Here is a 14868-nt window from a genome sequence, read left to right as displayed (position 1 = left end):
TGCACACACACATATTATTGTTGCAATATATTACAAAATGAGTATAAGTATAAAAATATAAAATTATGAAAAAATATTTACCATCAAATATAATTTGAATGTCCACTTTCTTATATATATATATATATATATATATATATATATATATATAAATGTGTTGCAATTCATAAGCAATATATTACTAATCACAATGGTTATATAAATAGACACACAGACATATTTTATACAGAGTACGAATGAAGAATAGTATGTCAACAATGTACATTTTTAAATGTCTGGTTTTAGAATGTATTTTTCAAACCATGAGAGCTATTATTTCAGAAAAGCTGTTTCAAGAATGATTGTTCAATTATAAGTTGTGGATACAAGGTAGAATTGTTACTTCTTACAAAATGGAACAATAACTGAAATACAGTACTTATTTAAGATTGTGTAATGACTAAGAATATATGAAGCTGATCAGCCACCTATTACACAGTTTTCACCATTAAGTGGAAAGATTGCATGATTTCAAATAAAATAAACCTGCTATGCGAGACAGGAAAACATGTTTGTACATATTACAGCCATAAAAACATTCAGAAAAGCTTTGCATTTTTAAAGCAATGTTTATGATAATTGGCTCGACTATATTATTTTGAAGGCCCTTGTTTGATAATTAAGTGAGAAAGAAAAAAATGAATACACAACATTCAGAGGGATTTCACACATATGATTTGAATTAAGGCAATACTGACATATGTGATGTGAAAAACAATATTTGACAAGAATAACAATCACAACTTTTGAAGTCTATTAAGATGATCATGGATAAGTATGTATTCAGGACATACATATATGTATAAATGATACTGTCTATTCAAGCAATACAGTAAGTAACAGGTGGCAGGCTAGTAATGTTATCCAAATGCGCACACACACACACACACACACACACACACACACAAAGATTAAATATTTATTTCGACCAGAGACACTGTTGGTTTAATAGATATATGTCATTCTTTTGACTCAAACATTGTCACTAATGCAAAATGATATGGAATATGGAATATAGATATGATTACACAAAACCTCTTTGCTTCAAATGACACTCAATGCAATTGTTCAATATGATGTAAATACGGCTTTATTATTCAAAATATAAATAGATTTGCCTTTTGAAATTATCTTTATTAGTCTATGTGAATAAATGCATCCATTCTAAAATACTACATATTATTTGTTGATCTGAATGTTATGATCCCTTCTGCACATAAATGTGTGGTAAATCATGAAGAAATGACATTGAAGTGGGAATTATATTCATGTTTTTTTAACTGACAGTCCTGACAGATTAAAACCTCTTCAAAAGTGGGTTATTACGAAGGAGAAACCCAAGATATTTGATTGGGAAGGTGTACTCTTCATCTGGCAAATTAATTGGAGGTACTTTAGAACAAAAGATATACGTTTTCCCTGGAAGTGTAATGAATCCTCAATATCCTTTACAAAACAAAAACACACACACAAAAAAAGATGCATTGCGGAAATACACTATAAAATGCATACGATTTCCCATCCCATCTGTGAAATTACAAAGCATTTCAGTATGCTGTGGTTGGGTGCTTTAAAGCCACTTGAAAATCATGAATGCTTTAAAATGGAAAACAAGGATTATACTGATCCATGTTGACCACAAGCTTCCCACATCACTCAAAATGTCTACAAACAATATAACTATTCCACATATGAGCAAAAGATACCAAGATTTTATTAGTAAAGTCATCTGTCATTCAAGTTGTCACAGATTGGTAAAGTGGCTTGCAGATTCCATATAACAATGTATATCTGGTTATCAAGCAAAAGAGACAGGATACATACTACTTACTTTAAGTATATTAAGTAGCCATTATAATAGCAATACAAACAAATGTAGAAAATATACAAGGATTTGAGTTTGCATGATGCTGTTTTCAAGCTCTATATTTACAGAACCAGACTTTCTGGATTGGACATTACCTGAACCTTTAAAACAATACTTTATGTTGATCAGCCCTAGATGCCTTCTCATTTAAAATACAAACTTGAATACTATAGGTGCATATGAATAGGTCGTCAGCCAATCAGATTTCATTAACATTTTCAACAAGTGTAACTTTTGTTGTTGTTGCTGCTACTGTTGTTAGTTGTAGGTTTAACAATGAAAGGTATACAGGTAAATCAGTAATACATTTATTAAATTGTAAAACCCATGTACACTATATTGTATTGATACTCAATTGACCAATAGTAGAAAGAGGCTTTTTAGTCACATGTATAATATAAATGAAAAAGAATCCTTCTTTTATCATTAAGAAAAAAAAAAGCCCTGATTTATTCAGTCAGTTCAGTTAAGCATGTATAATTGACCTTTCCTCCTTGATTGTTAAAAATTGTCTAAATTTCAGACATAAATCAAAATGGTACATTGAAGTCCACCTTATACATCACCAGCAATATAAAGATGGATTTTTGGCAAATTATTTTACAAAATAGCAACAGCAGAATCAATATTTTAAAGCTGAACACTATTTTACAGAGTTCATGCAAAATAGAAAGCTTCTGATAAACAGGAGCTTCTGTCTAGGATTATGAAATAGAAGACGCTTACGTTATAAAGTAGTAAATAAAATCATATCTTGGCAACTATAACCTCGTTGGCATTGTTACATTCTCTGAAAACAATGACATACATCAATGTATAACTATTGTTTTCTGGGTAGCTCAGCAAGTTGATTGTCAACATAACTTAGACAAAATAGATACAATTAGATCAAATATTTTCATTCTGATTTTCTGAATATTAGTCATAATGATGCATGAAGTAAGATGCTCTCACTTGCTCATTCAGCAATTCTGCAATTGTATTTTCATGCTTCTGATTCAAATACATTTTATTGAAATATACTCTGGGAACACCACCTTTCAACACTTCAGATATATGAATGAATATCCCAAAATAGCAGAACCTATATCACCTTTATATATAATATTTATGTTTCCTAGAACTGTAATTTTTAAACAGTTCCATTATTTTCAACTGTACACGAAGTTTGGAAGATTCTTCAAATTGGGGTGCTATCTATTCTAAGCTGAATTTATCTTGCAAAGTCTTTAACTGTTAACTGACAGTTCAGATTGAAATCATTTCCAATTCTACAGTTTCAGATACGGAACGTTAATATATGTTGATAACACACTGAATCAAGAATTGATTAAACCTAAATATTTAACGTTAACAAAATCTCGGTTTAATTAACATTAAAAATAACTGGGAAGTAGACTGGCTCATTGAAGTTATATAAGGTTCAATGGGCAGTCAGTCAGTAAATGACATATTACTAACGTGAACACAGAACTCTCACTGGCAGACAGAATTCCACATATTGCAATATGAGTCATTTATTATTTTCATGGTTTCTCAGTGTACATGACTGCAAATATACTCGGCTTATCCTAAACCGTGAAAATTAATGTTTAATAAGCACCCTCTTGTGGAGAATAAACGGAGTAACAGTTTGCAGTGTATGAAGTTGAAGTAAATATAATACTGCGACTCGGAATTCACGTCCCGCAAGTATCTGTACATGCAGTTAAAGCTAATGTTGTAAATATATAGCTTAAAATGTAATTTGAAATCCTCCATTTGAAATTATATATATGTATTTCAAATTTCGACATAAAACACTTTATACACAGCAAAGGTTTTATTTGTTTACCCTTTCTTTGCCTGCACATATTACACCATTAAATCAGGGACAATTTTAAGTCTCCTACTATTCCATCTTGCACCCAAAACTGAACATATAGCATTGTACACCAGCATAACCCAAAGGTGTTTTTTTTTTAATTATGTTGTAGTCAAACAAAATAAACGAATGTTACACACATACTTGACTATATATATATATATATATATATATATATATATATATATATATATATATATACACACACTCACACACACATGATAATTAAATACGAAATCACATGGTCACATATATATTTCCAAATGTTCCATTTTACCCACCTTGGTATATTTAAGATTTCGATGTTAGCCACAAATTTGTATATATTTTAGCACCCTTTATTTGATTCAAGAGGTTTTATTAAGAAGGCTATACCAGACGCATAATCACTATACATTGATGTAACATTACCTTTACAATTAAATTTTCACTGAAATTACAGAATAAATATATGCACATTTTTTTTTCAAATCTTTGTGAGAGAGAGAAAACATTAAAAGTGCTTCCTACAAAGCTGTTAGTGATAATATCCAGAAGCTTTTAAGAAAGTGCGTTGACCTCCATAAAATCTTGAGCGTCATATTATTATATTCACAAATGTTGATCTTTAGGTGCGTCCTTGAGACGAAGCTCATTTGTCCTTGAATATATAAAATCAAATAGAACACTGAACAAGAATGCGTTGCAGTATCTCCATTATTAAGTGAATGATCTTTTTTTTAATGATTTTATTTATTTTATTTTTTTAGCAATACCCACCCCTGCAGTTTAATACATGCAGCAAACTGCATTCATCTACAAACTGTGCCTTGGGCATTTCTATATATAAGACATCCTGTTTCTCGCACATTCAAGCACGAGTGATGTCTACCAACTGAAGGCTTCATCTCGGATCTAGAATTAAGAGCTTCCCATGCCTCCGTCGGCACACACACACATCTGTTCAGTATAAAAATAATGATTGAGAACATTGCTGGCTACTCTGTAAAAGGCACTTCATTGAATATCTGAGTATGGCCTTTCCTCCAAAGCAACTTGGGGAAAATATTTCTTATCTGTTATGTTTATCATGCTGCTTTTTTTTTTTCTCTGTTTTTGGGCTATGAAAAAAATGTATTCTCTGCCATTAGAACCGATATGTTGACTTCTCTAGGACTTCGAGGTAATCCGGCTTGGTTTGGAGTTTGGCCCTTAACTCGAGGTATTCGCTTTGGGTTTGGTCAGGGAATCCCTTTCCTGCGGTGAAAAGGAGTGTTTCTTTCAGTCTGGCGTCTTGCTGTAAATCAGGATATTGCATTCCTGGGGGGTGTGCGTGCAAGTCCTTTAATTTGGGCACGGTGCCATAGAGACAGTCCACAAAGCCCACCGTGGGGGCTGGTCTCTCTCTGTCTATGACAGTGGGACACAGGACCCCGTTTTCGTGAAAACCTGCTATGTCCCCTGACTGATTGATAGTAACTATAGTATTGAGTTGGGAATTGGACACTGCCATGGTCCATTCCTTTTCTTTCTCTATTAAAGTCCTATAGTTGGTGTTATTCTCTTTAGTCTCTGCAAACTGCTCCTCCATCTCCCCCTCCCGTGGTTTGTAAATGGGGTTGTTGCACATCTGCGTCACGGGATGGGGGATGTAATCATAGACGTGCCCGGGCGCTTTTTCAGGGGAGGCGTTTTGCCGGTCCTCGAAAATCCGACATTGCATTTGAATGCCAGTCAGGTCTACCTCCTGTCTCTTTCTGAAGGGCAGTTTTTTACGCCTCCTTAACACAAAAGCACAAAGTCCAGCAGCCACGAAAACGGCAGAGATGAACAGGATTAAAAGGCTGAGGATGAGCACTGACAGGGGAATGGCGCCCCTTGTCGGAGAAAGGCCCAGACCGGCGTTACTGGTGGAAATCATGTCGTCGGGCAGAGCAGGTGATGCGGCAGAGTACTTCAACTCGGGGCACAGCAGCTCCGCGTCCAGGGACCTCAGTTCCTTCCCAAACACAAACTCGGGCGTTTTACAGATCACCTCCCCCACCACTATGACCGAGCTGAGCTTCTCCAGCCACTGCTTGAGGGGGATGATGTCGCAGGTGCAATCCCACGGGTTCTGGTGCAGGTCGATCTGGACGATGGAGTTCAGGTGCTCCAGCACGCCGCTCACCGGCAGGTATAGGAAGTAGTTGTTGCGCAGGTTGAGCCGTGCCAGGGAGGTGCCCGCAAACGCGTCGGCTGGCAGCGTCCGCAGCAGGTTGTCGTTGAGAAACACCAGCTGCAGGTTGGGCATCAAACTGAAAGCCGCCGCCTGGATCTCCCTGATCACGTTATATTCAAAATAGAGATAACTCAGAGACTGCAGCCCTCTGAACATGCCAGGGGTCAGTCTCTCGATGTCGTTCCCGTTCAGGTAGAGGCTTTTTAAATTGGTCAGGTGGATGAAAGCCCCCTCCTGCACGTATGATATCCGGTTGTTGCCCAGGTGCAGTAAATCCAAGCTCGAGAAGTTCCAGAAGTCGGATTTGTAGATTTTCTGGATTAAATTCCCACTTAAATACAGCTTCTTGGCGTTCACGGGTCTGGGCAGGAGTTCAGAGATGTTATGAAACCCCTTGTCTTTGCAGTTGACGGTCAATCCCAGGTCATTGATGTGTAAATTGCACGTACATCCAGTGGGGCAAATGATGGGTATGGGCGGTCTTGTCTGGTATGCGGCGATGGGTGGCTGGTTTGGCCCAGGGTAGAGGCTGCGGGGAGTGGGGGGCATCCTTTGAAGTTTGGGTCTTTTCGTGGGCCTGATCGCCTTATCGGATGTCTTGTACTCCACGGAGGATGCGGTGTTGTGGTAAGAGGAGAGCATGGACGATGGCTTGGTGGGCCAGGTGTGCTCGTTGTTAAAGGGTATCCGGGGGATCCCCAAGCTCGCCTCCACCTCTGCATCAGACAGCAAAGGACACAACTCACTCCTTTTTATCTCCCTCAGGTCTTTGCCATGGAAATGAAAGGGGGACTCGCAGGTGATCTCACCCACCAGAGCAGTGTAGGGGATACGCTCCAGCCACGTTTTTAACTGCACAATATCACAGATACAGCTCCAGGGGTTTTCTTCCAGTTGGATCTCCATGATGCTCCTGCCGATATATTCCAACGTGCCCCGATAAGGGAGCATCTTTAACCTGTTTCCCCGCAAGTCCAGGTGCGTCAGAGACACAGATCTGAAGAGAAAGTTCGGCAGCACAGGTATCAAGTTGTCATTGAGAATAAGCACCCTCAGTTTATGCAGGTTTCTAAATGCACCACTTTCAATCCTCTTTATGACATTATAATCAGCCTGCAGGTATTCCAGACTTTCAAGTCCCATGAAGGTGTCGTTTCTGAACACCTCCAGCTTGTTCTCGTGTAGATACAGTCTTTTCAAAATGCCCAAGCCGTTAAACGCACCTGCGTGTATGTCTTGCAGTGCGTTGTTCCCCAGGTTAATGGCCACGGCATTGTTCAAATGCAAAAAAGTGTTAAAATACAGCTTTCGCATGGAGTTTCTCTGCAAGTACAGTTTGAATGGCCTCGACCACGACTGTGAAATCTGGCTGATATTTGTAAATCCCTTGCTGTCGCAGTGTATGTGGAAAAGGCTTTCTTTGACTTCACAGTAGCAGGGATCGAAACAAGGTTCGTCTATCTCCTCTGAGTCCTCCAGCAAGGGGATTGGTGTAGTCCATCCTAAAGCTATTGTGCTTAACAAAGTTATCCACAGCATCCTTCCTAGAAGACCAGGTGAAGTTACAGCTGAAAGCCAGTTCACAGCACTGCAAGACACAAAAGAGTTAAACACCATTCAGCTTAAGTATGGCTAAAATATATGTTGCAATTTCACCTGTGTTTGCGTAATAACAACAACAACAATAATAATAATAATAATAAATAAAATAGTATTTTGTATGGTAAATATGCATTTTAATTATTCGGGTGTATAAGTTTTAGAAACCATAGCCATGCTTAACAATCTCCCCATTTCCAAAAAGAGCAAGGGTTTTAGATAACAGATATTCCGTAAAATAAATGAAGGATTTCTAGATCCAGCAGAGGACTTCTGTTAGCAAAAGTACGGGTTAGATCCAACGGACTGGCTCTCAGCCTTTACCAGCCAGAGAGGGAGCAGCATATTGCACTGGACACAATACAACATTTTGTTAAACAGCATTCCAAAAGACTCATGCAAAATAATAAAGCAATCAATACAAAACTGTTTTCGTTGATGCATTTTATTGCATTAAGCTAATTGACCCTCAGGCAACTTGTCTTGCGGGTTATTATGGGTTGAAGCCGTTAATGTTAGGCACATTTATGCCATTTGATTTCCAAAGAAAATATTTGCTTTTCGTTTGCGTAAATAAACTCAATTAGCGCTGATCACAATTCCACACTATCAGCAAATCTGGGAAGGAACTAATAACCAAATGATGCTGAGTCTGATAGGGACGGCGATGTAAAGGATAATCCCCGCATTGGTATTTTAATACAGCTCTTCTTCATTCTCGGTGTTTTAAATATGAAACTGCTTGCCCCACCAACATGTTAGCCGTTTTTAAATGCATGAAAATAAATGATTGGGAGTGATCCCCTGCCATGGTTAAAAGTGACAGAAATGCAAATGCATGGCATACTTTGCTGGACAAATTATGGTTAATGCTGTCACTGTTGCAGAATTAAACAGGACCAAAATAAACCTTTCCCGTATGTTTTCGGCATTGATCAATCCATAGGACAAATACCTACTGGTTTTTATTGGGGTCCAACTTTACATCGCCTCCTGGAAATAAGAAACGGGCGGTCCCGGCTCGCTTCAGATTGATCCCTGCAAAGGCACATGCAAAGGAATGAAAAACGACCTACATGATCATATGGATAAAGGAAAGAAACAAATATACATTGAAAGTGTAGATAAGAATGCTAACCCCCCACCCCCACAGTAAGCGAAATCTAGCATTTAGCAACATACATACTGAAACTGAAATTAGAGACATTTAATTGATTAATTAAAATGCATCTCGGCAATTTTGCAGTTTCTTCATTATTACATCAGTCTGCATATGCACACAGAAAGATACTGAATCCTCCTCTTTTATTTGATTTCATTTGTGATCCCCCAGATTGAAAACTATGCAGTAAAACAGAAGATGCGCGCTACTCACCTTTTGCGGTGGAATTTTAGAGCATCCGAAAAAGACTCGAGTTTAAAGCTTGTTGGATCTCTCTCTCTCTCTCTCTCTCTCTCTCTCTCTCTCTCTCTCTCTCTCTCTCTCTCTCTCTCTCTCTCTCTCTCTCTCCTCCTGCTGTGGCTGAGGCAAAAGGGAAAAAAAATGAAGACGTGACGGGAATGCAATGCCCTTTTTTCTATAGGGTTGCTTAGGATGCAGGTCTGCTACGAAGCACGCTCAATGGAGTAACAGGAGAATCTGCTGCTCAGGGCTGTGATGCTGCCTTTTTCAGGGCACCGACACATCACTCGGATGCTGGATCATAACGAAGAATCGTTTTCCCCCGATCAGGTCTTTTTAGACGTCATGGAAATGAGCTTGAAGAAAACGGAGCAAAACTGGTGATGGTGGTGAGGGGGGGAGGCGGAGACGCGCTTCGCACTGCATCGGGTACGCGCATCAGGACGCTTTCTCATCTGATCTTTTTTTTTTTTCTCCTCTCGTTTTTTTCTTTCCGTCAGATCTGCCCTGGATGATCAGGGCATCAGGAGCGACAGGCGGTTCTGACTCTTTTTAGGCGACTGAACCCGGTTTTAATGTATAGATGCCAGGGACGGCAAGTAGCAGAACAGTGAGTCACTCAGGAGCCCAATGCTTGATTGTGTGTGTGTATATATATAGCCTATATACATACACACAATAAATACATATGAAAGGCATCGCATTATATGATCTTATTCCGTGGACGCAACCCCCCCATGCTGGCTCACATAGCCGGTATGGGATGTTAACACTTGCTTAGCAAAAGAGCCACGGGAAACATCCCCTTTAACAACTTTTGCAGGGGAAAAGCAACTGTAGCTGCCTGACTTCGATCTCTCTGCACCAAGGTTGGAAGAAAAGCTGCTGTTTTCTCAGCATCCAACCCTCCTCTGTGTTTAGCCTCATGTCTTCTCCCTGCCTTTAGGAGGCAACAGAAATCGCAGGAAAGGGATTCGGAATCACTTGGGTAACATCTAGGTCTTTTTTTTTGTTGTTGTTGTTGCATTCTACTGTTACCAAGATAAATCTTATTTAACCCTTCTCTTGCTGTTACAAAGTGACCTGTTTCATGAAACACGCTGTCATGTTTGTTATTGTAATCATGGAGGCTCATGCCGCTTCAATTGCATTGCTAGAACTGAATATATACGGAAATGACCCAGGTTGTGATGAAGACTGATATTTACATTGGGTGTCAGTGTTTGAAACACTTTCTCTCAATTAACCATGTCAGGGGTATTGCTGAGCACAACTGCAATCACAAATATACAATTTATTTATTTAAAAGCGACACATGGAATAAATAAACATCCATATGTTTTAGTTGTAAAATATAATATGTAATTGGGAAGGGAATGATAAAATTGTGATGATGATTATGTAGTATTCAGAATTGTACTAATGACAATCACTATCACCATGATTCACAAACTATTTGATTTTAAGTTAATGATGGGAAACAACCCTTTCTCTTAGGCATTTGACAGTAAGGATTTGTGTTGTTCCTACTGACAAAAGACATGTAGCTCACTCCAATGACAAACATACGACTGACATCAGATTTATTTATTTATTGGGGGGGGGGGGCGGGGTTGTATTTACAAAAGTTCTGTAAAGTTAAATATGACTAGTGGGTGTGAAACATAATCAAGTGAGGACCAGCAATATTTCAATAAATTAACCATGTAATTCTTACTACTATCAATGCACAGTAGATGGTCTTTGGAATCACTCAACCTGGTCTTATTTGCAATTTTCCAGAAGAGAAAATGTCTACTCACTGAAGGCTTAATATGAATGATTGATGCTTTTATTTAATACAAATACCATTGCTTTTAATATGATCAATGCTTTTATGAATACATCTAATCATTGTTTTTCTTGTGTGTGATATTAATTCTGCTACGTGCAAGGAGCATACTGCCCTACTGTTCATTATATTGTGAGCATTTTTTTTTTTTGCCAAGTTTGACTGAGATCCCACTGAGTTCGAAGGGAACAAGATCTTGAAACCAGGTACTGAGCAACTTCTATATCTTGGGACAAGATAAATGTTTCTAGTATAAGATGTAGCAAGTTTCCCAGACCTTCAATATTATACAAAACTGTGTAACTGTATTATTTGCTGTTTTTCCCTCTCCTTCTGTAGATCACCCCTTTTGGCATGCAATATAACTGCTTGTAACCAGGGAATCAATAGGCCTTAACAAACACAGGGTCTCCATGTGAATTCATTTTAAAATAAAGCTGATTGACTGAAACACCTGTTTCACACCTTCTTTCCAACACTCCTCAAACAGTATCATGCCCAGTATCAGTATCATGGTATCATGAGAAGAAAGAGACCTATACAGTCTAATTTAGGCAAATTGTTCAAAGTTCCTGGCAATCACATTCCACTTATTCTTACAAATATTCCTGTCTTTACAAAAAGTATAGAGATGTTCTACCATCACAGGGCTTTGCAAGAGCACTTGGATTTCCTGTTCTCTAACATGAGAAATACATTTCATTTACAACATTTTGGAAGCAGTTTTGCACATTTATTCAATAAGGAGACTGCATACCAGTGGCAGACAATACAAGCATCTTCACTTTCTAGATTTACCTTCATTTGATTTACTCCATACTCGGACACATTGACATAGTACATACTGTATTTGTAATTCACCACATTCAATGACAATCCAGGAGTAGAATACATTTTGTATGCACTAGCATTACACAAAGACCTTGAGAGCAGTGGCACCTGAAAACAATTCACAGAGCTTTTCCAAGTAAGCTTACTGTACCAAAGAAATTAACAGGGGACCACAGAGGTACTGTAGTGAAATATTGGGCCATCCAATCAATTTTATTGCATGGGTTTGACACAGACAAGAACAGTTAAGTGTTTGATTAGTTCATAATTTATTCAGTTACATAATTAAGTTGCTAGGTGGTCCAAAGAACTGGACTGGAATTGATTGGAAGGTCTAGTAATTGACTACTCTGGAATAATTGAAGACACTTCTAAAACCAGAAGGACCTGGACAAAAGATGGATACTACTGTAGTATAGAATTGCCCATAGAGTAAAATGTGATGAGTTTTAAACAAACAAACAAACAAATTAATAAATAATCTGCAAATAATTTCATGCTGATTGACTTTGAGAGAAGAGGAAACATTTCCAAAGGAATTAAAAAAAAAAAAACACACAACAGAACTGAGCACCATGTTGTCTCTGAAGTTTACACCTCAGATATTTTGTGATACAAACCTAGGTGTTCAGTAATCTGGAAGTGAAAAAGAGAACCAAGCTGATCACCGTATCATTTTTTTCTGTCTTCCAACAGAATGATTCCATTGATGCCAGGTGGAAAATGCACTCAATTACCTTCACAGGGCACTGTGCATTGTTGCAAATTGAAAAGCACAACATTTCACGTTTACAATAATCTACTCAGCATCAAATCACTGAAAGCTTAACCATCTGAACAATTCCAGATTTTCTATAATGTAAAATATTTGTCTAAAGGAACTTTACAACCTTAGTTGTGTTCCACCAAGGAATACCATGGTAATTCCGAAAAGTATTTACTCATGTTAACTGTCATTATGACACTTGTGCCCTTCATATTTAATATAGCATATGAAATGTGCATGTGAATAATTATTTGAATGGCCTTTCTCTATATTGTACATTCCTGGCTCCTACAAACATCTCTATTCATATATTAAATCACCTACTATACTGGTAAGTACATAAACCTATCATTTGCATATGGTTAAGTACAGTAAGGTGAAAAGAAGGCAAACGTGAAAGGCATGTTAATTTTCTGCTTGAAAAAATTGAAAAAGTCTGTATACTTTAGACGTCAGAGAAATTGGCATGCAGAGTTATTGATTATTCATAATTCATTTTGAAAATCTTACTATATATTTGATCTTAAACAAAACTCAACAACAGATTATAAATGAAACTTTGGTATTCATACTCAATTCATTATTCAGGCAATGTGAAGAATTATGTAACGCACACTTACAAGTCTGTTAGAATAAGGGATTTGAGAGATACTTATTAAGGTAAATCAAAATATTTTATTGTTTAATTTAATTTGTTACAAGTATTCAGCTGAAGAAGTAAAACAGAAAAAAAGATGGCAGTGATTCATTATCGACTAATTCTCAGGTGCCACTCATAAGTGCACCCTCTTGGGAATTAAGTTTAATAGGAGCAATTACCTTAAAGAACTAAGAAATTATAGGTCAGCATCCCCAAGAATAGGCATAGCTTATTTTAGCTTCATTTAGTTTGCGGTCCATTCTAACATGCAAAGTTAATCCACATGTTTCTGATGGTTTTGGGGGGGGGGGGGGGTTTCCTACACTGGTCCTTGGAGGGTTATATGTTCAAATTCTTCTCAGTTCCATAACCATATATTGATTCAAGGTTAACATGGTCTTTCCTTAGCCACTTTAGACACCTATAAGATCTGATGAATTGTGACTCTCCAGGACCAGCCTTGGAAATCATTGCTTTAGGGTAAAGATTGACTTACAGTAGGTCTTATATAATGAAGAGGAGTAGGCTGCAGGCATTTTACAAGCTCTGTGGTGAAATTAACTCCGGAGGTCAAGTTAAGTGGTTTCATGAGACTGGGCTGCACCAAACCATTATCGCTTTGCAGTGAATGTCAGCTGTTTTTACTGGGATGCTTTTCATACTTGCTCACCATGTTCATCTTCACTTTTTGTATAATCTCCTTCTCTGCTTGAAACAGGAACGAGATGGTCAACTATGTGTATATTTCATGAGCCCAATCAGATTTTTTGAATGCCAATAACACTTACATGATCTGTTTAAAGTAAAAACATATGTCGAGAATGAGCTGTGCCTCTTAGTTTACTGATGATACTTATCTTGAATTGCTGTTCCTGTATTTTATTATATTAATATTTGTTTTGCCAAGGGTTTGATTTAAACATGACCTGAACACAAGTGTACAAACATAATGGTAATGGTAATGAAAAGCACTTTTAGTTTGGAAAAAGTGATAAACTAGATCTTTTAGGCATGCTGTACATATCATTCCAAATCACTGGTTTATCTCTTGGATTATGTACTCCATATTAACTTCCCTGATGTCCTTAAATGCCTTTTTGTTATCTGCTAAATAAGAAATAAAAGGTCAACATGCTGAGAAAACACTGAGGTGAAGCCAAGCTGTTTGTGATATAGTGAGACCTTTTATTGGAGATAAAAATTGACGTTCCTTAGCGTCTGTGAGAGATGTGTGAATCTTTGGCTGTAAGCTTTTGTTCTGCACTGTCAGAAGGGTTGACATTTATGTGGGAGCAAATGTACTTCTTGCATTTGATGATGGTATTCATTTTTTAGTTGACAAATTAAATCTACTAATGATCACGATTGGATGAGTATACCTAATTTTTAACAAATGCAGACAGGTGTGGCAAGCCTTAGGCAAAGTCATCTAGTTTTCCATTCCTGTCTTAATTCTGTAAAGCAGCTCTGTACAGAGGGCAATTTCATCCTCAAAAGGTATGGTGGCTAACAAATGAAAATTAATATTATAATTGATTTCCTTACCACAAAAGGGCAAAATAATAGTAATACTATTTAAAAAAAGCATACCATTATTTGATATAATACATTATATTTTATGCATTACTATAAAGTAGGACTTCAAGGTGAGTCTGTATTTTTAAATTTAAGAGTCCCCCAGCTGTACTTTAGCCGGTCAGTCTGGGATCTGAGATAAGAGGACCAAACAGTTGAAAGGTGTGTTTATACAGTTATTGTAGCTTTGTATAAGCATAGAGAAGGAATAGTATTGTGGCTTTACCAAGATTGATTTATCTTATCCTCATATT

General features: G+C 37.4%; 1 protein-coding gene across 1 annotated transcript; it reads right to left on the bottom strand.

Moving 5' to 3' along the window:
* Positions 1-4107: 4107 nt before the first annotated feature.
* On the bottom strand, positions 4108-9025 carry slitrk3a (SLIT and NTRK-like family, member 3a). The gene is made up of 3 exons (XM_066709379.1): positions 8945-9025; positions 8529-8607; positions 4108-7558 (listed from the first exon to the last, which is right to left on the bottom strand). The coding sequence occupies exon 3, from the start codon at positions 7507-7509 to the stop codon at positions 4897-4899; it is 2613 nt and encodes an 870-aa protein (XP_066565476.1). The 5' UTR covers positions 7510-7558; positions 8529-8607; positions 8945-9025; the 3' UTR covers positions 4108-4896.
* Positions 9026-14868: the final 5843 nt, after the last annotated feature.

Source organism: Amia ocellicauda, chromosome 7 (genome assembly GCF_036373705.1).
Source record: "Amia ocellicauda isolate fAmiCal2 chromosome 7, fAmiCal2.hap1, whole genome shotgun sequence".
NCBI lineage: Eukaryota > Metazoa > Chordata > Actinopteri > Amiiformes > Amiidae > Amia > Amia ocellicauda.
Note: the sequence above shows the minus strand (reverse complement) of the source record. Positions and strands in the feature narration are given on the sequence as shown.

Bases quoted from the DNA above. Each gene is read 5' to 3' on its own strand.
- slitrk3a (XM_066709379.1), bottom strand. From the start codon at position 7,509: ATGCTGTGGATAACTTTGTTAAGCACAATAGCTTTAGGATGGACTACA.